Source organism: Cyanistes caeruleus, chromosome 2 (genome assembly GCF_971803275.1).
Source record: "Cyanistes caeruleus chromosome 2, bCyaCae1.hap1.1, whole genome shotgun sequence".
Lineage (NCBI taxonomy): Eukaryota > Metazoa > Chordata > Aves > Passeriformes > Paridae > Cyanistes > Cyanistes caeruleus.
In genome coordinates this window covers 63,236,101-63,262,822 of record NC_141702.1, presented here as the reverse complement: position 1 = coordinate 63,262,822, position 26,722 = coordinate 63,236,101, and the positions used below count along the sequence as shown (strand labels likewise).

The following is a 26,722-nucleotide window of genomic DNA, read 5'->3' as shown; positions in this document are numbered from 1 at the left end:
GGTACTTTGTAGTAATTTCAGATATTTTCTGGAGTCTTTAACAAAAATCTTCTATGCTTCAGTATAATAAGCCTTATGGAATATAACTCTAGACAGACATTGGCCTTGTGCTTAGGCATTAGTTGTTCAGACAAGGGGCTCCATTTAAAGTACTTTATAGACAATCCTTTCCCTTTGGTTTGGAGACTGACTGCAGACAGCTTAAAAAATAATCTCAAAACTCAGAAGCAGCCTAAAAATATGGACATGGCTGCCTGAGATTTTTTACTGTCATCCATATTCAGAATATACGAATGGGTGAGCCAATGACAGCACAAGAACACTTCAGATTATATTATGTTCTATCCTAGAAATAACAAGAAGTTTCAAAACTACCTTCATATCACAAATTTAATCTGTTCTGACTACTCAAGTAAATCAATTTCACTAGATGTAATATATTGGTACTTTCTGAAACTATTTCAGTGACTTGCACTACCCTTGTTGCAAGCAAAACCACTTACTAGTCCTGGCTCAAACATTCTTATTGCAGGAAGCTTTTAGGAATTGTTACCACTTTAAAATATACTGCTTTTTCTTCCCTCTGTAATGAGATTATCATGCAAAGATCACTTGAACTGTGGCTGCTTCAGACCTTTACCTTCAGTACTCTAATGTACAGCTGTACAGAAGTTACGCCTCAAATAGTTAAATGGATTTTATATAATGCATTAATTTACATCATCAACCTAATTTTACATAAAACAAGACGTTACCAACTTTGACTTACAAAAGGCATATTATACTCCCATACTAAGGGATAGATGTACCGTTTTACTCTTTCCAGTTACATTTTACCTCCAAAGCAGCTGCTTTTCCAACTAGCAAAGATCAGGTCTGTGAATTTACTCTTTAGATAGTTATTAGCAACTGCTCAATAAAGCTGATTTTCTCTCCTCTGGGGAACCAGTTGTTCCATAAATCATTTCTATACATCACTACTGAAACTGCTCAAACAAAAAGTCTGCCTTCAGCTAACTGAAACTTTGTCATCATTTGTTCTTATTCTAATGTGGAAAACAAAGACTCTAACCCCAAAGTCTGTTACCTTAGCAAGTATCAAAGTTTCTCACCATTCTTTTCTAAAGCATAAGCATTTAAAGAAAACGTCTCAAGAATTTGATCAGCCTTAAAAATTTTGTGTTCCTAGTGAATTTCTCCTTATACATACACACAAACATATACTCTATATTTCATATACGATCACTGCTCTACTTTTTAGTTTATCAGCAGATGAATAAATTCAAACCTCAGATTTCTGTCATCTGCTAATTATGTAAAAATAAATTACTGTCTTATTGCAGAAAAAAGACAGTGATAGCTCCTTACTGTCACGCAATTATACACAAGTAACAACTATAAACTAATTTACATCATGTTTACCTCATTAAAACTTAAAATACCAGTATATTTAAAACCAAAACAATCTCAGATGAAAGAGGGGTGGGTTTTGCTTTAAGTAGGACATTTTCACTTGTTTTGAAGGTTTATTAAAGGTTAATTCTGAGCATAGGGAACAGTGCAGTTTGAATTCTAGCTTTCAGCATCTAGAAATACTATTTCTACATGAAAATTAGTGTTAAATTTGAGACTGGAGTGCTGATGTATTGAAAATTTATGTATATTTATGTATTCTATTTTTTCAGAAATGACAGATGTAATACTAAAAGCAGTTAAATGTGTATTATGTGCACCTATTATATTTTGTTACACAATCAAATGGACACTGACACTGTAATTAATTAAATTAAAACGGACACTTGGCACTAATTAATTCTGTAAAAAAAGCAGGATGAAAGCAGCAGCTAAATACTGCATTTATAATGCCTTTCAGAACTGCTTTAATGTCACATGCTGTAAAGCTTAAAACCAGCAGAACCTGAAACACTGTAGTGTATTTCTGGCTCCCAAACTTGGCAAGATATTTAACTACATAATCCTTCAGAGCACTCCTCACTGAGTAAAGCCTTAGAACACCACAGGTTTAGCTGGAAAGATACTAAAAGTCTTATTAATAAGTAACTTGGTAAAAACATTTGGAATATGAAATACCACACCCATTGAAGCCTAGTAGCTTTCTTTCACAGAAGCTGGCACTGTTTCCGTGCAAATCAGGCTCTGCAACTCAAAAAACCCAAAACACCGAAGACAAAGTCTACAACAGAACTTGTTTGTCAGAGCTTGTTTATCATAGGGAGTGGCCCTTGCATCAACTTACACATTTTTTCAAAAAAACACATTATGTTTAAGTTCTTTGTATGAGACAGATTTTGACAGAAGTGTTGTATTAGGTCAAAATCAACAGGAAAAAGCATTCTTTGCAATCAGAGATTAAACATGAGCAGTACTAGAAAATTTATATTCTGAAAATAAGCAAACAAGCTATTTGCCACCATTCCCCAAAAAGCAGTCCATGGAATCATGCATAATAGCTAAATACAATGAATGGAAATTCAGTGTTAATAAAATTAATTTCAAACAAGCAAGCTAAGTGATTGACTTACAGGATCAGCTGGTGCAATGTTAGAATCAAATTGGGTCAGAGTTTGTGAGCTTGAAGAGCGTTCGCTAAATGTCTCCCACTGCTGAACAGACAGAGGAGAGAAGTCAGCATGATGAGGAAGATGGGAGTAAAAGATCACTGAGGAGATTTAGCATAGTAGTTCAGAGGTTGCACTGGAAAGAACTATATTTGCACAGGAGAGTACTTCACTTGGGAAGCACACTAATATACATTAAGTATTTCTATTTCAGTCTGAGATTGTTGTGGAACCAAGTTTGTTATCTGTCAATCTTTTTATTCACATTTTATAATGAAGATGCAGGTGCACAGGCAACCGGAAAAGTACCTTCAGAGTTCATGCCTGCCTATGAACATCATACAAGTAAAAGAACTGGTTAAGCCATTCATACAATTTAAAGATAAAAATCAGAGACATGTTGGGTGCATTTGTAGTCATAAAGCCCACAGAAAGGTTACTCAGCTTTGTAGCTGCCAAGTTTCAAATCTATTTAGTAAATGTTCATTTTCTTACAAAATCCCAGGCCAATGAACATTGAGCAGAGAACTCCAATCACTCCACTTTAGCTTGCCAGTGCAACCCCTGAGAAGTGATTCTACACTGTAAAAGAGCATTTTCCAAAGTCTAAATCACTGACAAGGCAAAGAATTAAATTCAAACATACTGTTGATTGCTAAAAGCAAATAAGTCAATCTCTGAACAATTTTAGAAGATATGGGCTTGCTGTATCAATACATGGCTGTCAAGAGTCCTCATGTAAACTGATTCAAGTTACAGCCACAACTGGATCAATAAAGCATCACAGTACATAAAATTGGTCTGTGATCCAGAAACCAGATAAAAAAATCACAACAAGAATGACAAACTTGTTATATTTTGGTAAAATAACAAGTAAATATTAAGCAAGATTCAAACACTACAAATACAAGTTTCAAAAATTAAAAATACAAAATTTTTAGTGATCAGAATATGACAAAAAATTATGTTTGTTACAGTTGTGGAAACAACTTGGGTGTTGGACTCTATGGCCCTTATGGGTCCTTTCCAACTCAGAATATTGTGTGTGATATTCTTGTCCCATGTCTGTAGCTAAATCAATCGAAAGGATCCCAGAAGACATAAGACATGTGGTATTGGGCAACCTAATCTCGTGTTCTCCCCTACACCAAACTATATTCAGTGAACAGCCAGTGTGTGAACCAAGTCTAAAACAGTTATTTCAGTAACTTCAGTAACTGCTTACAGAAATCCCTATATAACTGTTTACAATCAGATGAAATGAAATTCAGAAAAATATTAACTAAATTTGTAATTGCCATCATGTGTGGTAAAACTTCTTGTAGAGAAAGAGCCTTATCTTCTCATTTCAAACTTCAAATGAAGGCAAACATTATGGAATTTTATTCATATGGGGGTGGGCACTTTTTCTGGTTGTTTTTTGTTGTGGTTTTCTGTTGGTTTAAGGATTTTGTTTGTTTGTATTTGTTTTTAACATAGAAAATTACCCACTTTATGGACAGAATCTAACAGAACCTTTTTAGTATGGATTCCCAACTGCTCTGTTTAACACTCCCTGTATTAAACAGTTTGTAAGTTACTCCACCCCTTCATGAAGAGGCAGCATTGCAAGCAGTTTGGAGCTATACAAACCTGTTAGTGAGCCAGTTTTGACTAAGTCAGAAACTGAACTGCCAAATTCAGCCAGAGTATTTCTCCTGATTTAGCCTCCTGTATTTGCAGAGTCACATTTTCATGAAACATATAAACATTTAATTTAGGTCTGCCACTACCCTTTTAAACTTGATTTGGCCAGTGGCTTCCCAGTTACTATTAACACTGGCAAACAGACCATTTGATTACAGAAATATTGTTAATTTTTCAAAAAATTCCATTGGGCACACAGCACTTATAGTTAAGATAAATGGAAAAATATTATTTGTTACAGATGGATGCTTAATCTATCTTACTGCCCTGCTCTGAAGCCAAACTGCAGGTACCTTTATTACTTGTCCTTGGGCTCCCTAGCTAGAGACAAGACAGATAAACCCTAACATCTCCTGACTGCTCTAGCAAATATGCTGTTGTGTTCCAGCCTGAAATACTACCACAAGCCTGCTACTGCTAATTCCCCAGCTAACAGAAAGCTAAATATATTAGGAATCTACTGGACTGCATCTCAAACTCTGCAAAATTTAAAAGCATGGACAGGGTAAAACTCATGCTAGCTAAAGCTGAAGTATTTGTCTTGTAGAATTGCAAAAATGTTTTAAAATTACTCTCAAAAGTTTAATTACTTGAAACTAAAACTCACAGCAACCTGAACCATTAGGAATAGAACGCCAAGACCTTTGAAACAAGGTGTAACAGTTGTGAATTTAAAAGCAAATCTCCATATCTGTGTTAAAGCTACTATGACTACAGCAAGACATTAGACAGTTTTCAAGAAAAGATTTGAAAAGCCTACTGGCTTCTCTATTATTTTAAGTTTTGAAAACTAAATGCTCGGCCTTGAGACTTGGATGGAAGAGACATCTGAAGCAAGAAAGAAGTGATGAGTGAAGAGATGAGAATGAAGCCATGTCGTATATCCTAAGTTAGGAAGATTTTCATGGTGCTCTTTATTCTGAAGTTTTAAACTGATGCCTTGGTCTATACTTGGGAGCCTTCAGTAACTGGGCCTGGCAACTGCATTCTATAAATCAACCATAAGCTAGAAAGAACAGAGTAACCATCTGCTTTGAGACTAACAGGATGAGACTGTCTGGAATGACAGATAATATAAAGATGCAGAGCTTCTACAAGCAATTCATTTGCTGGTGACACTTATAAGAGGCTGAAAGAGGAAACAATTAGACTAGTGCCTGCAGCAATACCAGAAATTTTTTCATGGAATTAAAACCTTGAGGACTTTGACCTGACTCATGCTGAAAAAAGAGTGCTGAGAAGAAAGAAACATGCACAGCAACACATCTGAAAAATCAGAAATTCCTTTGTATTAAACACAAAACAAAAAACTAAAAATTTAGTTCAAAAACTAAACATTTAGTTCTCTTATTTTAGTATAGTTAGTATCCAGTAGTATAGCTACTCTGTGTGAACTTTTCCAAATCTCTTAAGATTTTTCAAAAAGAAAATACCACTTTATGTGAATAGATAGTCAGTTTCATAAATCAAGATTCTGGCTGACAGAACTGTAATTCACTTTGCTCCACTAGTGAAATCACCTTATTCAATTGGTTTGAGTTGCATTAGACACTGAAGGAAGCTGTTCAATTATGATGCAGGTTACCAAATGATTAGCTTATTAAATCTTTATTGCAAACACAATGGAATGTGTCTGTGCAAATTTTTGATACAGATGCAGACATTTACGTCTTTTTATCAACAACTGAATGAATATCTGCTCCAACTCCCCCTTAAAACATAACTTCCTACCAACACTGAGTCACTCTGTCAAACAGAACAACTAAGAATCACTAAATAATTTCCAGCATTTTAAAATTTTGTAAGGATGTGACTATGAGGCTAGCATTTACCCATACAAGGAACAGCAGACTTTATAAAGTCCTTCCCTCCTGAGAAATGAAGTTTCCTCTGCTCCTAACTTTAATCCTAAAATTGTGCTTATTTTCTGCTTCATGCTGACTTTCCTTGGTTTGTCTAAATCTTTTATGATCAATTTTCTATTCACTGAGAAGTCTCATGAAGAAAGAAAAAGAGCCACAGAAAGCTCCTTTAATTGAAGGCAATACTCAGCTACTGACAGAACTATCCTACATGTTAAAAACAAGTTTTCAATTGTTATTGAGTCACAGATAATCAAAAATAGTTTTCCAAAAATAATTTCATTCTTTCTTCCCTTTTTTTCCCCTCTCAAAATGAAAAGCAAGCCTACATCATCTTTGCATATGGCTGCAGTCAGAAACTCATTTGTGAATCTGAAGTAGGTCTTGAAACATTTGTTTATTCTTAAGTTAGAGACAAAAATGTTAAAACAGAACAACCAGCAAAATCTAGGAATCAATCCATTACAGACTTCTCAAGCAAAGGATATTTATTGGAAAAAAGTAATATAAAAATAATGCTCACTAACTTCACTTTCAAATTCTGACAAAATACAGCTCTACCACAGAAGACTGTTTATATAGCAAATACATGTGCTTAAGGATGATGAGGCAGAAGTACATAACAGTAAAAATTTAAGATTTAAATCATTTTAGCCAATGGCTGGCTTCAAATTAGCTCTGAGTCCCTGCTTCTGCAACAGGGTCATGACTTCTCTATGTGATATTTCATGCTAAAATCACCTCCAGAAATAAGTCTCAGTGTCCAGATCTGTCAGAAACTTATTCTGTAGTTTAGCAAAAGCGTCTACTAAAAAAGGTCTTCAGAAATAACAAAAAACACCAACCAAAAACATACCCTAAATGAAAAAAATCAGGAATTAATTCAACTTTTCCAAAACATGCTATGAGATAAATTTTGTGATTAATATAAAGCTTAATTACCATTAATGACAATATTTTCAATAGTATCTCACAATGAAATAGAAAAACCAGAATGAAAACTTTTTTTTTTTTTTTTTTTGTATTTTAATACAGAACCTTCTTGTGTCTGTTATCCTGCTGTTTCATGATCAGCAATTCACTTATGACAAATTATGGATGCATACACAATTTACTTATTGAATGGAAGTGAAATAATTCTAATATAAAAGCGCTAACCTCACTGCTCTGATTCAATTCTGGCCAGGTCTGGTTTAGGGATGGCATTGATGGAGACTTGCTTGGAGGTGCTTCTGCTGGAGAGCCAGAGTAACCTACCTCACCAGTCTGTTCCCCAACTTCTGAAACGACAGGAATCACTATGAACAAAAATCATAAATTCAGTTTATTTTTAGAAGAGTTGCTCACATCTCATGGAAAGTGCAAAGTACCTTTTCTTTTCATCTTTTTCAAGTAAATACTTAGCAGCAGACAAACCCAAAAAACCCAAGAACTGTCATTAAGTTAAATATACTGTTTATCAGGTACTACTCTTGTTTTAAGGATGTTTCTGAAAATCAGACTTTGAAGATTACTCTGTACCATCCTATCCTCCCAGTACTGAGCCTTTAAGTAGCTTTTTAAGATTTTGATTACATAAAGAATTAAACAGTTTTTCTTACAGCATGAGAAAATAACTTCACACCAGTAAGGTCAGAGCAAAACCAGTATCTCAGTGCAAACACAAAAAAATATGACAACAGATTAAGAAAACTATTCCCTTAGATTAGTCCCCAAAGAATATTAGTTTCAAGCTTCCTTACTAAAACAGTGGTGTTTCCATTCACATTTTGTAAATTGAGTAAGTCTAATAGCTAGCACACTGACACTGTCCTTTGGCACTGTTGAGTTTTCTTTTGAAGTAAATCTGATCACAATTCAAGCTAAATCAAGGCATGAAGAGCCTCAAAAAACCTGAAAGTTCAGATTACAACTGTACAGTATACAAGTAACAGCAACAGTTGAAAAAATGACTGATAAGTAGCTAGACATATTACCATAATGTCAGCAATCCACAGAATTAAAACTCTGAACAAGACAAAATACTAAACAAGACAAAAACGCCCCACAAAACCCCAAAAAACAAAAAAAGACCCCACAAACAAACAAACAACAAACAAACCAAAAAATTAATTAAATTATTATTAAGAAAGACTCCTTCATGGATATATGATTGATTGAAGATGACTACCACAAGTCTATGTTGCACCAAAACTTATTCAGAATTTATAAAAATTTATAAAAATTATAAAACAGACTGGGCTCCTAAAGAGCTGAACTCTTCAGCCTTCTCTTCTGCCAAGACAAGTCAATATTCTGCCTGCTAATTTTCATTCAGAAGAAGCTAGTAACAAATCCAGTGTCAGACTGAACTGAGAACACTTGAATACTTGAGTAGTCAGTGGTGACCACCAATACTTCTGAAAAGTAACAACCCATTATTGTCTCCAAAGAGCTGCCAGGGACAGCAAAAGGCATAAGCAAAACACTGAAGTCCAGAAAGAAATTAATTGTGCCACCTTGAGGTCAGGGGCAACTGAGATAGTACTAAAATGAAAAAAAAAACACACACAGAAACCAGTAACTCATCAGAGTTTCAAAAGTCATATAAACTTCCTTTAAATAGCCAGACATGAGGCTGTTTCCATAATGTTTCCAAAATTATGTCCAACATCTAGCATCTTGAACTGTTTTCCTTTAGGGAAAGCAATAAAAATAGGTTACATTGAGGTGTCAAAGTCACCAAGTAGTCAAGCTGACATGCTGTGGTCATTGTAAACAAAATAATATACTAAGTCCAAAATATGCCAGTGGCAATGTTTTGGAAATATATATGTATGTTAATTGCTCTGAAGTGTAATAAGAATAAAAAATTTCTACTAAGTAAAAAAAACTCAAAATTCTCATTTCACTGATAGTACTCTAAATAACTGAACTAACTTCCAGTGTTAAACACAAAGTCAAAAGATAAGGCTGAAAATTACTGTGGATAGACTTCATAGCTACCTGTAACTCAAAGAATTCTGCAAATACCTACATGAAACATGCATATGACATTCTATGGAAAATTTTAAGGGTAAAGTAATTGTGTAAGACATAAGGCATGGCAGATTCTTTCTTAGAAAGAAATGGCATTGTGGCACCAATCCAAACAAAAATTCACAGAAAAGCAAAATTTGCTTTTCAACTTTTTTTTGTAAAGGTTGGTAGCTTTTACTAACTGAGATAAAATTGAGTTTGAAGGAATTACAATTCTGTAGAGATGTACTGCTGTACTAGAAAAATGACCAACTATACAAATGCTTAATTATACAGTAAGTCTGTGCCATGTGAAAGAAATATGTATCTCTATTTATGAAACCAGATGGAAAGCAAGACCATATTTCAAACAGGTCTGGAACACCTGCAGCTGGTCACACACAGGATTCACAGGGGCTGATGAGGGAGGGGCTGACAGAGAAGCTCACAAGACTTCTTCCTTTCCTGTCCAGCCAGAGGGTGCAAGGAGCCCTCTGTTACTCTTCCTCCTGCTGGCTGCTAGTTCAGAAGTCAAAATGGAAAAAAGCAGCACTTTTCAAGTGCAGAGGAGAAGTGCAGAAGATTAATGGGAAAATGTAAAAAAGAACAGGACTAATAATGGTACTGTTAATGCTTTTGAAATAAAATTTGCCATCTTGCATATTAGTTTAAAAGGCATTCAAGCAATTTATCTTCTTCAACAGTTTGACTGTACATTATTCATACTGAGGCATATCAGCAGACCATCAACCATTTCTTTCTTTGAGAAAGTTTTATCCCATGCAAAAAGTGCACTCAAAAAGTGTCATACTTTATAGTTTCTATTTCTAAGACAATTTTGGAAGAAAGCTTTCTTGAAATACAACTTTTACAGGAACCAAAATGAAAAATTATTACCAAAATTTAACTGATTCACCTTCCTAGACTGATTTACAGTTCTTAACATGAACTCCTGTAATTCATCATGTCCAGTAAACAAACCTATCACTAACTTTTAAATTAGTAAATATATGCTGGAGATTTGGACTGTTGTAACTAAACATAAAACTACAGCCACATCAATAACTTAGTCTAAAATACTTTATTCAACATAGAAGTTTCAGCAATAAATCATGTTACATGATAGATAAGATGAGCTATTTCCAATGCTGCTGACATATGCAGCTTACATAGCAAGGTAACCTTTTAACATTTGCTAGAACACGGTAACTTCCCTTTAACACCAGAGGAAAACACTTTTAAAAGCCGTTTTCCCTCAAATTTAAAGACCACTTTGTACCTCATGAAAATAAGTCAGAAGTTTTGTATTAACGAATTTGCCTGTAAAATAAGAACAATAAACATACACATAACACTTTCTGGTTTAGTGTCTCATAAATGAAGTTTCCAGACAAGCTTAGTTGAAATCTACTACCAATCATGTCAATAGAAGATCAAGACAAATATAGTTGTTGGGTGTGGAGTTTTTTTTTTGGTTTTTTTTGTTGTTTTTTTTTTTGGTTTTGTTTTTTTTTTTTTTTTAGTAACAACTATTTATACAAATAAATGTTATGTCACTTCCTACCAAGGATTTTGCTTGATCACCACCTTAACACAAAAATTGAGAGAATGGGAAGGTTTTAGATATTTGCTAGGTATTATCCCTGTTATCTGCAGCTATTTCTTACAAACGTCTTCATCACAGCAAAATGCTTACTCATACTAAAAACACTTCAGCAGCAGCTCTTTGAAGAGCCAACCTACTCCCACAGAAAATGGGTTCATTACTAAAGCAGAGATAATAAGTACAGTTTAGTTAAACACAATTAGTTTAAGAACTCATCAATAGTCTTGAAATTAAAGTCTCTGACAACCTACAAACACAGTATGAAGAGAGTCTCCTTGAAGTATTTAGTGAAAATAAATAAAATTCTAGCAAATCATAGTACCTATGCATTCAGAATATAACTTGACTTTCCAAGCAAAAACTGCTCATTATAAAGACATCTAAAGCAGCTTTAAAATACCGTTTCCTTTATCTATTTTAAAATAGAAAAAATAAGACGGCCACAGACATCCTGTTTTTGAACATGACTTGAACATGGAACAGTAGCTTCTTTTTCAGTTATGGGACTGAGTTTTTGGCACATATTAACAAGCAGAACTTATACATGCAGTGGTTTTTTCTGGGGGGTTCTAAAAGGTAAAGGGCCATGCACAGAACAACTAGGTGCCAACACAATGAAGGATAAACCTGCTTTCCAGTCAGGAGGTGAACTTAAAAATAAATAAAAAAAAAGGTCTGTGGTACTGATCCTGCATTTTTAAATACCTATCCTGCCCTTGGCATTGAATCTGGGAATATTTTTCAAGTACCTTTGATACTTAGAAACTGTTATTTTCACAAATGAGGGTGAACAGAAAGCATACTCATTTGAAAGCAAGTCTAAAATATAGCTGGATTGGGAAATTGAAATACAATAGCTGGTCATGAATAAAATCCATACTGTGACAATTTTGTTTTCCTTAACCTTTAAAGGACACAGTCAGTATTTCCAAATGTAATAGTGTATGTCTATTGTTCCTAAATAACTGCCCTCTACAGAAATATGTACATGCTCAAATTAGCTTTGAGCATGCTTTCTGCTCATAAGAACAAATATCTGCTGTAACAATTTGACTGCAATTTTTAAATAGTGACATTTGTGTTGAACCCATATCTTACCCGTTGAGTCTTCCAAATCAATCAGTTTGGGCATTAAACTTTCAGGTAACTTTTCTGGCAAATCATACCCATTCTTCCTAGCAACTACCAGATGAAATGCAGCACAGAACTCGTCCAATGTCAGTGCACCATCTTTATCAAAATCTGACAGTTCCCTATGAAGGAAAACTTAGCATAAATAAAATTTCTAAAGGTTATTTTATTTCCAAAAGACAGGCTTCCATTTTGCTACTTGGATGAGCAAAGTTCCTTGTTCACTTTATCTTACTAAACACTTCATATTAGCGCTACATGCTTTACTCTTCAAGATGATGTGCCTTCATTAATAACAGCTTACAGATCATTTAAAGTCACTTTTATCTCTCCCAGTTTTTAACCCATTTAAGACAGTACTACACAAAATTATTTGCCTGAGGTTTTTGGCAAAGTATACTACTGAAATTATAGTGCAACATGATTTATTTTAAATGGGAAAATACCTGAAACAGAGATCATTACACTGAAAGATAGCACCTGACAAGGTAAACCATTTAATGACAGCATGCAATGATGCAGTACAAATTCCAGAACACAATGAAATAGAAGATTTGCACAAACTCAAAGCTGAATTTGTCAGTGTGAATGTGTACATTTCATTTAAATTTACTTAGACATAAATGAATAAATAAATATAAAGAAATAATTATTTAAATTTAAATGCATTTTAAAAAATGAAAGCATCAAATAAATTGCTTCTAACTCTGAAGAGTTTGACATTTACTCAAGGTGCCTTGTAAATAGTACCAGCCCAGACCCATTAAAGCCCGCTAAAGTAATACTGGCATAAATATGAGCAGGACTGAACATACTAGTGTAGTAGTGAAATTTTACTTAACACTTTCTAGTAAGTAATAATTAAATGTCTATCAGACAGCTGCCATACTTCTAAACATTTATAATTAATAATTATTTTAAATAATCATCACACTTACCAAATATGAGAAAGTTCAAGAATAGGTAGTTTTGACTTAGTGAAAAATTCTTTAGCTGCAGATCCTAAAAAATTGCAACAATCATTTTTAATATTTAAGGCAAGTGAAATCATTAGAAGACTCAGACCTACTGTAAAGGTGGTAAGTTATTTAGCAAAGGTTCTGGGAAAAATGGCACTAATCACTAGGGTTAAAGGAAGGGAAAAGGCAAACTGGTTTCTAGTCTTCCTTGAATTACACTGAACTATTATATTAGATATCATATTAGAATATGATCATATATATCATATTAGAATATGATCATATATTTCATATTAGAATATGATCAGCAAAACGCAGAATTTCCTTCAAAATAGTATGCAAGCCTGAGTACAAAACAAAGTCTTCATAGCAGAATTGATGCACCCACAATTATATTTTGTAAAGAATAACTTACCTGGTATAAATCCATTTAGATCAGGTTGAATGGTTTTAAACTGATTAACATAATACTGCCTTTGTTCATCAGTTATTTTCCAGGGGTCATCATAACTACTTGATTGCCTACGAATTTCATTTGCTGTTGTAGCTGATGCTACAGTTCGTACTGTTGTCTGGTCCTGAAATGAAATATTTTTCCTCAGTATTATCTACCTAAAATGCTTCTATGAATTCTCAACTTTTTGCCTTCAAAATATAAAGCATAGTTAAAATTCACAGTAGTTTAAAAACTGCAGGAAACCATCAGCAGATGGCATCTCCAGGATAATGACAGGGTATTTTTGCACACTGATACAATATGGAATGACCGCAGATATGTAAGCAGAAAAAAAAAAGTATGGCACATATGCATAAAAAGCTAAATACAAATGTTTTAAAGTCATAAAACATTGTTGACATTTTAAAAATTAGTAGATTTCATTTAATCATTCCAAATTAAGGCAACTCAACAGAACAAGTATCTGTTGGGCAAACAGCTCTGAAAAGACTACAGCACAGATACACAGTAAACATCTGCAATGAAAATTTCGAAAGAAAAAAAACCCCAAGGATTGCAACACCAATTTGAATGAGGCAAATCAAATACCAATAAAGTGTCACACCTGGACAGAAGCAGGATGCATGGCTAAAAGAGCACTGGTTGGTGGGGTATCTGCAAAACTGACCCAATTTTCTTGATGGGGTGGTGGTGAATGGCCAGACCATATGGGATCACTAGAAGTAGATGAGCCTGAAATTAGAAGAAACATTTCCTTTTCAAAAGACAACCTTGTAAACTGAGAAAGAACTGTGGATATGGAATTATCTCCTGTCAGGGAGATATATTATCAAATGGGAAAAATGAAAACCAAAGTGCACCAAGGTGACAGAGTTCACCTATTGGCATTCACTCCTGTAGATTTTTACATTATTCTAGTTTCAATCTGCACTAAAAAGACAGAACTGAGGACTGAGCTTATTGCAACACATGCAAAATGTAAATTGGATTTTACCCATTTAATGGGTTTTGGATGAGTTAACAAACACTCCACATTTTCATTCAATTGAAATAAGCGACACTTGTATGGACAAATACTATTTAAAAGTGGCATATGATATTAGCATTTGACTTCATTATCAACATTAAACCCTCCTCTTTTTCGCATTTCAGTTTGCCATTCAAAGAACAAAGTCTTGGAAATTCCTTTTAAGAATCTGTGTTTTTGGCACAGAATCTTTTTCCTCTACATCATTTCTACACTAACTTAACTCAGTTGCTTAAAAACTTTGCCAAGAATAATAAGATTCCATACAGAATGCTTATATCTGCTATATATTAACTATCTGGAACACAACATTTAAGATTCACCCAATGCCCTGCTATAATCTACTTCTGAAGAACTGCCAACGTTCAATATCTTAATATTAAAATAACCATGAAGCAGCTGCAGAAAAATATGGCCATCTGCTGCTCTACATACAAAAACATCAAAATTCTTTAAAATTGCAGTTGCAAATTCAAAATTTAAGGAACTCAGATCAGAGAGAAAACAAACCATTTCGAACAAGTCTAGAATCCCAGGATTCCTTTCTACTCCGCGATTCCTGAAAGAAATGCTGAACTCCTTAAATCAAAACAACACTTGTGCAACTGATCAACCTACTCTTCTTGCACAACTAAATACTTTCTCTTGAAATATGCCAAATAAAGTCATACTTAGATTAGAATCTTGCCTTGTAGGCAGAAACAGATTTCCTTTTAAAAGACCGGTCAGCTTCTTATGAATTTCTGTAAGCCCTCCACACAACAAGAAATAGGACACAGACATCATAAATTTAATCCTTCTAGTAAGATTTAATTTCAAGAAATAAAAACCATTAATGTCTTGTCATGATGCTGACTAAAAAAACCTGCTATGACAAGTGCATTCATATAGAAGTAATCAATTTATCAAGCTGATGATCAACAATTTCAGGTTCTTGAAGGCTTTATGACACTATACTGTACATCTTAAGTGACAGTATAATTGTTAGTATACAATACTACTATCTAATACCTGGCAAAATGCAATTACCCTTTCATTCCATAAGCAAAAAGTAATAAGAAAAATGCTTAGAACCAGTTTATCTTTGCTCTGTGACTACATACAGTAGTCTTAATTGTGGAGAACACATTCAATCTTTGCAAAAGTAAAAAGCAGTATTTGCAGGAGAAGAATTTAATCAAATTATTTTTTATGGAGGATTTTTTCTTTCTAAGTTAGCTTTAATATGATGAAAAGGCACTATTAACTACTCATTTTGTCTAAAGTTCATCCTCTACTTTTGGAAGCTCCTGATGTGGCCTGGAGCTTCTAGTGCCTTTATCCGAAAGTGCTGAGAATAAAGGTAAGGCATCTGACAATTCTTTCTTTGCTTCAAGGTTTTTCTTCAGTAGTTCACCTAACTCTCAAACACCAGAAAGAAACTCAAGAGAAAAGCTCCGTCTCTTTCCCCTTTGTCTCTATCAGGACTAACAGTCAGAAGCAGATGAGACCTTCCCATCAGTCCTTTTGATATGTGACACTCAAATTTTATTTTTGATACACTGACTTTCTCCTTCTCTGCTTCTCAGACACTGACACTATTACCATTAACCTTATATATGTTTACTCCTCCTTCACTTCTCCTAATAACTGATCTTGGTACAATTCAATTCACATCCCACTGAGCACAGTATCTGCTCCAAAGCAGTACTTTAACAGCAATGGAAATGCCAGTAGCATCCAATTTTGATACCTTCAGAATACTTTATAAGTATTGCAAGAACTGTTTCCTTTCTCCCCTGTTCAACCAATACCTGCAACAACATTCTTACTTTACTGTTCTTGTTATTTACTCTCCAGTGCAATGTTTTAGGACACAGCATGGGATGGCTGGAGAACACTGGAGAAAGATTACCAGTAACCACAAAGACCTGGATCTACACACATAGTCATGGACTGCCACCAGTCAATAACTCAACTTTACAAAACCAAAAAAACCTCTCTTCCAATTTCTGGAAACAGAGAGGTGGAAGAGAAATTGGAAGAAAACTGTCACAGAGAAGATTCAAAGTCATCGGTCTATGTTTATTTTATGATTTGTAACCCAGTGAAGAAAACCTTCTGTTGTCTCTGTGCACATTCATCAGTGGAATCACCTGCAACACCACTTTAGATGGAGAACAGGCCTAGGACAAATTATCAGATTTGAACAAGCTGAAGTCTAATTCTCTGTTTAGTACAAAGTCCTAACAAATTCCTGTAGCTGCTCTATATCTTTCTCTAGCTTGAGTATCTTACCAACACATTGATAACTTTTGGAAAATCATCTCATTTCCTGTGGAATAATACCCCCTTTACTTTGAGATATAAATGGAAATGTAAGAAATGTTCTATCTAGTTAACATTAACTTTTACTTAATACGGGTTTATTAGAACTAAATTTTCAACTAACTCTGTAAACTAAGAGCTTTCCTTATCATCAGTCTGTAGTGAAACAAAACCAGAAGCTGAATACAATTCTGACAATAAGATAAAATGCTAGAGAGCTTTTATGCCCAGGTAAGGTAAGATTATTCCATAGGAAGTAACAAGGCCAACTATCATCAGTTATTGAAGCATTAACTGGGGGACAAAGGACTATTCATTTCCCTGCAAGCCCAGTAAATCTCTTAGGGCCCTGAAGATGCAACAGAACTGTTAGCACAGTAGACATGTTCCACTTCTGTCCCCGAAGTGTTCTCAAACTGCTACAAAACCCTCCCAAAGAAAAAATAAAGAACGGTGGCTTAGGGCAGCAATTTCTCATACATATCCAGATATCAACACAAAACACTGATGTCATGCCACAGAAAGCTAACAAACATCCTAGGACAGAACAGAAGATCTCATATTTTTTAAACTTGTTTTAGATCATTATTTGGATACTACCAACATAAATATTCAGTTTTGCTTCCAGTTCCAACAGACTATAATGTAATAAAAAATATTTTTCATTCTGACATGCCACTCAATTATCATTTGAAGTAGGGAAGGGTTCTTTCTCCCAAGTTTGTCAACATCAACAATGTGCTAGCAGCTGGACTGTAGTGCAAAATGAGATGAAAAGGTATAGTCTATTAGGTTATGGTCTCTTGTAACTAAAGGAACAGGAAACCCTTATCTCATATACAATTCTGTTTCCTACAAGGTCTTCAGTCATCCACTGGATTATTCTGTGAAGACTTTTCCACACTGGAGATACAAGCCAGAGCAAGGACATAAAGCTATTAAAAAATCATGATCTTATCTTAAATTGCTAAATCAAAGGCACCTGAGAGACTTGAGAGACTAAGGTTTTAACAGACCTGACTCTGACATTTCAGGATGAGACCTGAGATGACTATAAATATTCTACACAGGTAATCGATGTCTGTCACTGACTTTTAATACCTGATAGTAAAGTAAAATAAATGCATCCTTTGGGGCTCTCTTTACAAAAAATCTTGAAGAGAGATGGTAACAAGCCTTGGGCTTCTCATTTCATATTTGTAAGCAAATTGAGCTAGTGTGACAGTGCCTCAGAAACCAGTGATATACATATGAAGTGTTAACACTATCCTAACTGAATTACTGGACAACACAGTGACAAAAAATTGTGAAATCCAAATTCTTTTGCTCTGTTGAGATGAGAACAGGTTTGCTTCCTTTTCTTCCAAGAAATTCATAACTACAGCTACAAGTCATTAGATTTCTAATGCAAGACAACGTGTAAGATTTTTAAAACCAACAATTGAGTTATTATCTAACAATTATTCTACAGCCCAATTCAACAGAGTTCACAATCCACTGTTTAACTTTTTTCATGGTGGGAGTATGAGGATACAATAGAAAGTTTACTATGTGCAAGTCAGAATCTTCCTGTTTAAATACATCTTTTTCAAACAAAAAATTAGGTTTTATTTTTGCCCTTCTGGTTTAAGCAACATGCTGTTTATTATCTGATCCACCAGAAGCATTTTCACACTTAAGGTTCCAAGATTACAGCTGACAACCTCATTATGTGCAATAATGTCTGAGAATAAAGTGAAATGCAAGCAGAGAGACCTGGGTTCTCATTTTGCTTGGATCACAAGTGAAATGGCACAGCCCTATTGAAACTATAACACTTCACCTGGTTTCTCAAAAGCATCTTGCACTGGAATCAAGATGAGCTTGATTGATGAGTATTGATCTTAAGAAAACTAACCAACTGTCTATCTTATTCTATCTAAATGTCAAGAAAACATAATTTTTTTATAAACACTGTCATTAAAATATAGGATCAAGGTAGGGGGGAAACTATGAACTGCCTACAATAGCTGAAATTCAAAGCAATAATTAATCATCTGCAGTGCAAAAGGCTCATCCACAGTAAATTATGCTGACAATTTTTCTTAAATATATGAAAAACCACTTTTATCTTTAGCATTGCCAGAACAGACAATCCTTCTATAATAGCAATTTCAAATTCCTTATAATAAATTACAAATATCTTCCAGTATGGAATATAAAAATCAGGGAATACTGAGCTAGTTTAGAAATATGCTCAGACAACTTCTGAAAAATCTACCCATTAAACATCATAGGGAAACCATTACCAAACTGAAATATTAACATGGTATTACAACTTTATTTTTAAGATAGAAATATTGAACTCTTGAATGCTAGGAACAGTTTGCATACGGTCCTGGAGTCCGTGACTTTTTAAGTTAGAAAAGCTTCACAAGTTAGAAATCAGACATGTATTTCAGCTTTAGAGAAACACAAGTCAACTGAACTACAGGAGAAAAAATGTTGAGAAATTGAGTGCTGACAGTGCTTGGACTGAACCCTTAGAAGGGATTATATAAGTAATGAGCAGACTAATTTTTTTTTTTTAATTGTATATTGACTGGGACTTACTAGCAAACAGCATTCATGACACTCATGTAAACCTCTGCATACAACCCACTACACTTCTAAAGTTTTATTTTCTTATCAAACCGATTTTCATAGAATCCCTGCTCCTCCATGGATGTTAGAATTACAGAATGACAATTATTGAAAGGTAATGATACTCCAAAATTGGTCTATAACTGAAATAAACCAAACAATCACAGTTCAATCTCAAACTACAGCTTACAAAATGCAATATATTATTTAGCATTACCACCAAAATCAAAACCTGAATTACAATTGTTCCTAAATTTATTAAGACTACCAGGTATCAGAAAAGAAAATAGAATTTTTTCAAGTAGGACATATTAAGGGGGACAGCTTTTAAATCTGAATACAGTGATACAATAACAGGGAAGGTCTTCATATTAAATGAAGAATATTAAAGGATGAAAAGCTTCACTGAAACAAGTGGTTCTACCTTAACAGATTGGAAATGCAGAAAAAGTTGTTTACATAACCTTTAAAGAAATCAAATTAATTGTTCTGTCAATTCAGCTAATCTACCAGAAATACAATTCAAGCAAACAATATATTATCTGCTGCTTTCCCTTGAGGTCCCCACATTTTCAGGTATACTGACAGTTTCTGCACAATTTCAACAGGATTATCAGTTTTGTTTTTAAAAACTTTCCACTGGAAAATTTAAACACTCTCTCCCTCCCTTCAAGACCCTTAGCATTTCCCATGTGACACTAACAAATGGATCTGCCATATGCAAGACCATAGATTCTACAGTGCTGCTATCAACAAAGATACTTGCATCTGCAAGAAAATTTCCAGGACTGGAAAACACCCAGACAAACTGCCCTAAACTCATTTATTACACTTATTTAAGAATTCCACAACTTTGGGTTACCACTGAAGCAGAACAAGACATTTATACCTGGTTGTACTTCACTAAATGGAGCCCAAAAAGGCCCAGGTCCAGCAAGAGGTCGCTCATTATTCCCTCCGCTGGGATGGCGGTTGTGCTTCCTCCATGTATGTGGAGAGGTTGGTGGGGATTGCTGTGGTGAAACAATTGGAGATGTGGACTCCTAATAAAACAAAGCAATCTTTTAAGTTTTTTACTACATAACTAAATACATAAAAGCCTATCTAAAACCATTATTTCTAGAAACAACCATCACTGCAGTTAAACTCTCATTTTAGAGAGTGAAAATTTTAGTACTTATTAAAATGACAGAACAGGAGAAGTCAGGAACAGTGTAACTAGGACTGAACACATTTACATCAAACAGTGTAATCTAATATATTTTTAACTTGGCATTCTTAAAACAACAGCAATGCTGAGTTAAGTGACTTAGCTACAAAGGAAACTAGATTATAAGACTCACTTTCACTTGTGATAAAAGTTACATTTGAAACCAGGTCTCAAAATAAATACTTACTGTGCAATTTATTATCATACCAAATGTTAATCAAATGATTCATTTAAAACAAACCAGAATAAAGTATTGGTGGAAAAAAAAAATCACCAAATAGGACATTTGTTTTTTTAGTATGCAAAAACATAGATGCAATTTTTAAAAAATAATGATGCCAGCCAGGATAAACTTCTGTGCTGTACAAGGTAATGTTGCCATGATGCTCAGGCTCATACTTCTCTTTAATTGCATACTGTACTACAGTCATCCTGAAGAGGTGGCAAAAATCTCATGGGCAATTTCTACATGGAATCAGTTCTCATAGGACATTCAGATTACCACTTTATTTCATTTCAAATAAAATACAAAGGAAAAGTAATTTATATTGTACAAAGTATTAATGTAGTAGAAAGTAATTTCTTCCCTATATCTTTATCTTTTGAAATTCTTGTTTGCATGTTCTCCCAGTTTAAGCTGAACTGTATTAGTGAAAACAAGTAAAATAAAGTAAATCTTGAACTCCAAATATCCTGAAAAGTAATAACAAAGCCAAAAACTTCAAATTCTGTTCAGCGGTACCAGAAAATTTGGTACTTTACATAGGTGTTAACATACTATCAGGTACCAACAGACAGATTGATTGTAGGCTTCCCCAAAACTACTCAAACTGATTTACTTTGCCTAATATTCAAAGACCATTAAGCTTTTAAAACAATATTACACCTATGAAAGTCTTAAAGTCTCTTTTAAAAAGAAAGTGCCATTAACAAGCTTTTCTCTAAGCAAGGTATATTCTCTGAGCAAGGTATATTTTCTCTAAGCGAGGTATATAAAAAAAAAAGCTCTAGAGCCACAATGACTGTTAATTTACAATGTGTTAATGTAAACATTTGCCTTTTTTCGGTCCTCTGATTTTCCTATTCTTTGTGAAGTGAAGCCACCTAGGTTGATCCTGCAGATGAGGTATTTCCTGGAAGTTCTAATCATCAAGTCAGATTTCCTCAGCTAAGTTTCTAGGCCACAAGAGTTCAAACTTTTCATTCCAAGTATTTAGATCATGCTTATAGATATTTGCAAAGAGTTTTACAAAATGGCTGGGAGCAATACTAATTCGCTTCAGCTTTGAACTGAGGGATCAGCTGACTGCACAGTCTGTTACTGCTCCTCCACAGTACCTCCAACTCAAGATACTATTTTTTGGTTGCAGCTCCATGTCTTTCTGAAATTTGCCTGAAGATTTCCCCTTGTTGCGTTTAGTTGACAGATTTATTTTCAATGGCAGGATGTTCTTATCCTCACTGGTACATGGGGCCAAGAGGGGAAGGAGTCAGGGTTTCTGGAGGGCCACTTGCAGGCTGGAAAATGGAACTGAAGTTGAATGATGACTGTGCTTAGCATTGTGCAACAGGTGATAGGAAAACCATGACACTTAAATGAATGAAAAGCTTCTTCTTTCATTGGCTTTTATACAAGCCACCTTTTACCAAACATTGAAGGATGTTCCAATTTTTAGACAAAGCATCATGGAGTAAATGTAGAGAAAGCTATGCTTGAACACAGATATTGTTCATTTTATCCAGTACTCTTATGGTCCATAAAGACACAGAAGAAAATGAGGAAGACAAATGTATAATAGTTTGCCTAGAGGAAACTACTCACTATTTCCAGTAACTGCATGTGAACATTAAAACCTGACACACAGTCACCATGAAGCAGCCCTGCCACTCTTCAGTAAGCCTCTGCCTAACAGCTGGTCTTATGCTGCTGGCACAGGACGAAATTGTAAATATGATCCCCAACTCCAATTCTTCTAAATCTTTGCATGTGGTTCGTGTGATTCTGTAAAGCACGTACTAACAGTAATCAGATCATCAGATACACAAACAAAGGAAATAATCAACTTTGTTCTCAGTGTGCAAAACAACATTTTATCAGAATTCTGAACATTCACAGATTTCCCACCACTGATTTGGAGCTTAGAGACTCCAAAATTACTAAACAACAAAAGCATGTCACCAGATCTGATGTCAAAAAAACTTCTGGAAGGGGGACAATCCACATTTTTGGTTTTACTGTCAGTATAAGGCACACATTCCCAAACCAGTTTAAACCAAATTTAGACAGCATTACTGTGGCATCATCTTCCCCTTGTGCAGTCCTAATCACTCACAAATACCACTCATGGCATTCATTCATCTAGCTTACTAGAATCTTAAGAGAGCTAAAACCCTCAGTTGTTCAAACATATTTATCTATACACACAAATATGTACATATATATCAAATATCTTGGCCAAAATACTGATGGATTGATGCAAGTGTAAAGAAGGAAGATGAAAGCCAAAATAAGGCTGGGGAGGAGGCAAGACAGTAGAGATACTGACTCCCATTCAAAAGCAGTTATGGGAAAACACAATGAGTAGAGATTTACTGAAACAGCAATTACATACAGGTTCATTTACCCCTTGTATACGGGTTATTACTATGCATCTGCCTTTACACTAGATGAAAAGCGAACAATTTTACTTAGAAAACATGGCTTGTTTTACAGTTTCCACTTCAGTTTTGTTTAGAGCTTCACACTTTAGTGAGCAGAGACAGAGTAGTTTTATCAGAACCAGCTCTGATCCTCAGCTGCCACATTCACATAAAGTGTTTTGAGAGTTGAAGAACATGTTACAACTCAGCAAGTTTGCTTCCACCTGTCCGATCTATCACTATAAAAGAAATTAAGTTTCAAAGCCTGAAACATCCAGAATCAGATTTTTTAAAGATAATTAGGACACAGAACCTAATATGTTTAAGTGTACAAAGTGTAGCATGTAAGAACAGTTTGCATTATTTAGCTTACTTGGTAGCTCAATCATTTGAAGTTACCCACCTAATCTCTTCGAAACTTTGAAAATTTTACTCAGCACCTGCACACTGTAGTAGATGTTTATCAGATCAGCTACTACTAAAATCTTATTTTTATAATTTTTTTTAGTATTTTCAATGCAATTATACTTAAACATTTAAACCACTACCTTTCATTTTCCTTCCAGACGAATCTCAATAAAAATCAAAGCAATTACACCATTCTGTTTTTTACTATGTTAGGCTTATTTTAGCTCTTTAAATTATTCCAGAAAATATCTAAATAAAAGCATGTTGACATAAATGGTTAACGTTTTCATATTAAATCAAACATATGAGGACATCTTTGTCAATAACTAATTAAATAATAAAGTTATAGCTACCAGGCAAAAATTAAGTAGTACATATTACTTTAAAAAAAAAATAAAAATTCACATTTAAAAACATTGCAAAAAAGCATTATTTCTGTCAGACTGGAATTACAAAACTGAGACTTGACATACTTGTAACTTGGATATTTTTGAACTGACAATTACTTACTAAAAAGAGCATGTTAATTGAAAAAGGTGATATATGACTCTAAAGGAAGAGCCTTCGTGAAGACAAGTCAAACTGGCATAAGGCAACCCAAAAACGTGCTAAAGAGACAATACTGTCCAGAGAGATCTCAGCCTTAAAAGGGCTTTTTATAAGCATTTATGAGACAGATGACATTATAAATTTTTGTGGGTCTCACACATCAGGTCAGAAAAAAACCTCCTAAGAAGAATTCTAGAGGCAATGAAGCCAGACATGGTATCTGAAGAGTAGCTCTAAAGGTGTTGTGACCCAGGTCCTGATACCACCCAGGCTGCTTTTGAGTTAGTTAGCAGATCCATTGTGAATAAAGATTTATGTAGGGATGACAATTGCATTGCAGAGCCCAGGTTTTTGTAATCAACTGCCCTTCATACCAAAGAACAAAACAGCCCAAGGTTCAATGAGAACTTCTACTTGCAGCACTACACATTTTCAAGGTGGTTCAGCCAATTGAGGAAAGTAATCATTAAACCAGAGACAAATGAAAAAGGGATCAATCACAACATGAGAAATGATACTGCATCTCTGTGATTTCCTCAACAAAGGAACTGCACTACATTTAACCTGAAGCTGAGCATACCTCAGCAGGGTGTCATGCGAGACAGTTCCAACACAATGTGGAAATGAATACAAGGATCTAAGGTATAAAAAAAACTGGCTATAGAAGGGACAAAGCTGGATTGTATTAGAATGGGAATTACAAGATTGAAGGGAAGTTTCTAATAATGCTCTTGAATGACTGATTTGGATAATAACCTCATTTGATAATTTAGGTAACTGATTATGCACACTACATAGCGTGCTTATGAATTGTGACAACAAATGTAAGGCAGCAGACAGATGGATCCCTTTCAGAACATAAGAAGCAGTCAGCTATCAAATTTTAAAATGCAAAATACAGGTTTTCTTGTATAAGGAATGTTAATACCAAAGGCCATAAAGAGAAGACTGGATGCACAGGTCAAATATCAGACCCCTCAAGTATGACAGACTTGCTTTATTCACGGCTGCCAAAGTCTACAAGGTGAGACATATCAAGCAAAAACAGGAAAGAACCCTACAGAATGGTATTAGTACTGGTGAAATATCACTTGGAACAAGAAACACAAATGTAGCAAAATATTTTCAATAAGCGTGAATTCAAATTAGACCACAGACAGAGAAGGATTAAGGATTAGTGGTAACTACTTTATGAAATGAAAGTGAGACTATGGATTATTTTGTCAAGAAAAACAGAGCCAAAGTGGAATGCAATAGTTTTCCAGTAAATACTGGTAGTGCCCTACAGCAAATACTAATGACCAAGTTGTTAAATTAACAGGCTAAGCTAAGTGGGAATTCCCACCATATTCCCATGAATATTCCTACTAAGGCCCTGGAATAGCTTTCCCCAACAAAGCTAGTGTGGAATAAAAAGCTTCACAGTTTTCAAGAGAGAACTCTGATCTTTTTAAAAATTCATCCAATAAAACTTCTTAAAATAATAACAGGTTAGATGCAAATGACATGAGATCTTTTCCAGTTCTGTGCTTGTAAACAATTTCATACCAGGTATGTTTTATCTCAAATTACCTGTTCAATCTACAAAACAGAAGTGCACAGAAATGAACTACTGGCAAAACCTTGAAATAAACTCAAACTAGTTTTCATACAGTTGAAAGAATTGAAATGATCAAATTCTGTCTGTTACAGGTATCAAATTTGAGCTGCTCTTCCTAAGGCTGCACTGACATAGCACTAAATCAATATGATCTGGAGTGCCAGTAATATGCTTAATGGACCCATAGGCAGAGGAATACTGTCAGCTGCACCTTTTATTTTCACCTGGATATAGCAAATGTAAGCATTTATCAGATATGTGTTTGCCAGATGTTAAAGTCTGAGTATCTATTGAAGCTAGAAAGCTTGCCCCCTTTCCTGGAAAAGAAGTAAAAGTATCCTAAAGCAGTACCTGATCAACATCAGATCATAGTTAACAAAACTGAGAAAAGTTTGGGGTTTTTTTTGCCTTTAACAGCAAAACACAAAACGTCTCCAACATTGAGAACATTTAGTCACTCGTGAGCTACTTTCAGAAGACACAATTCTTCCTAATTTCAACATTGCTGCTTCTTCTAAGAAAGTCTTCAGTACACTAACACTTTTAGTAACATAGCGGCTAACATCAAGGTACAGATATGTATATACACTGTCGTAGCATACCTATGTCACCAAAGTGCTCGTATAGACGTCACACTGTCAGCAGAACTGCTCAAATCTACTTAGCCTCTATTTCAGAGAAATAAGAAATTCTGTCAGAAGAACAAAAAAATATTTTCACCCAGTGTTTTATCTCCACTAGAATGTGCTGTTAACATGATATCCAGGGAGTGACAGCATCTTTCATTACTCAGCAAGACTCCTAAAATCAGTTCTGCAGCTTCCATGACAGCTGGGCATGACTCCAGTCATCTAACAATATTAAAAGACAAAAACTTCTGCCCAGTGCTATATTTATAAACTACAAAAGCTACCACAAAGTCATTTGTAGCTACTCTTTGGAAACACAACCTGACTGCTATTTCTTGATTCCCTGCTTCCAAGTTCATTGAGAGAACTGCTGAAATAATGCATTGATAAATAAATAGTTTTAGCTAGGACATTTGCGTAGACAATGTACTGAGTAAAACTCTTCTGTGAAAA

General features: G+C 34.6%; 1 protein-coding gene across 50 annotated transcripts in view; it reads right to left on the bottom strand.

The window, feature by feature from the left end:
* Window positions 1–26,722, bottom strand: part of REPS1 (RALBP1 associated Eps domain containing 1) — a 62,150-nt gene that overhangs the window by 13,084 nt on the left and 22,344 nt on the right. For 4 of the 50 annotated variants that reach the window (XM_086877382.1, XM_086877412.1, XM_086877413.1 and 1 more), the window contains exons 4-10: window positions 20,123–20,276; window positions 13,882–14,009; window positions 13,236–13,398; window positions 12,800–12,863; window positions 11,829–11,983; window positions 7,286–7,407; window positions 2,544–2,624 (exon numbers count right to left, since the gene is read on the bottom strand). In XM_086877382.1, the coding sequence (XP_086733508.1) occupies window positions 2,544–2,624; window positions 7,286–7,407; window positions 11,829–11,983; window positions 12,800–12,863; window positions 13,236–13,398; window positions 13,882–14,009; window positions 20,123–20,276 (867 nt within the window). Of the gene's footprint in view, window positions 1–2,543; window positions 2,625–7,285; window positions 7,426–11,828; window positions 11,984–12,799; window positions 12,864–13,235; window positions 13,399–13,881; window positions 14,010–20,122; window positions 20,277–26,722 lie in introns of all 50 variants that reach the window. The other 46 variants (XM_086877378.1, XM_086877407.1, XM_086877379.1 and 43 more) reach the window with 13 other exon arrangements.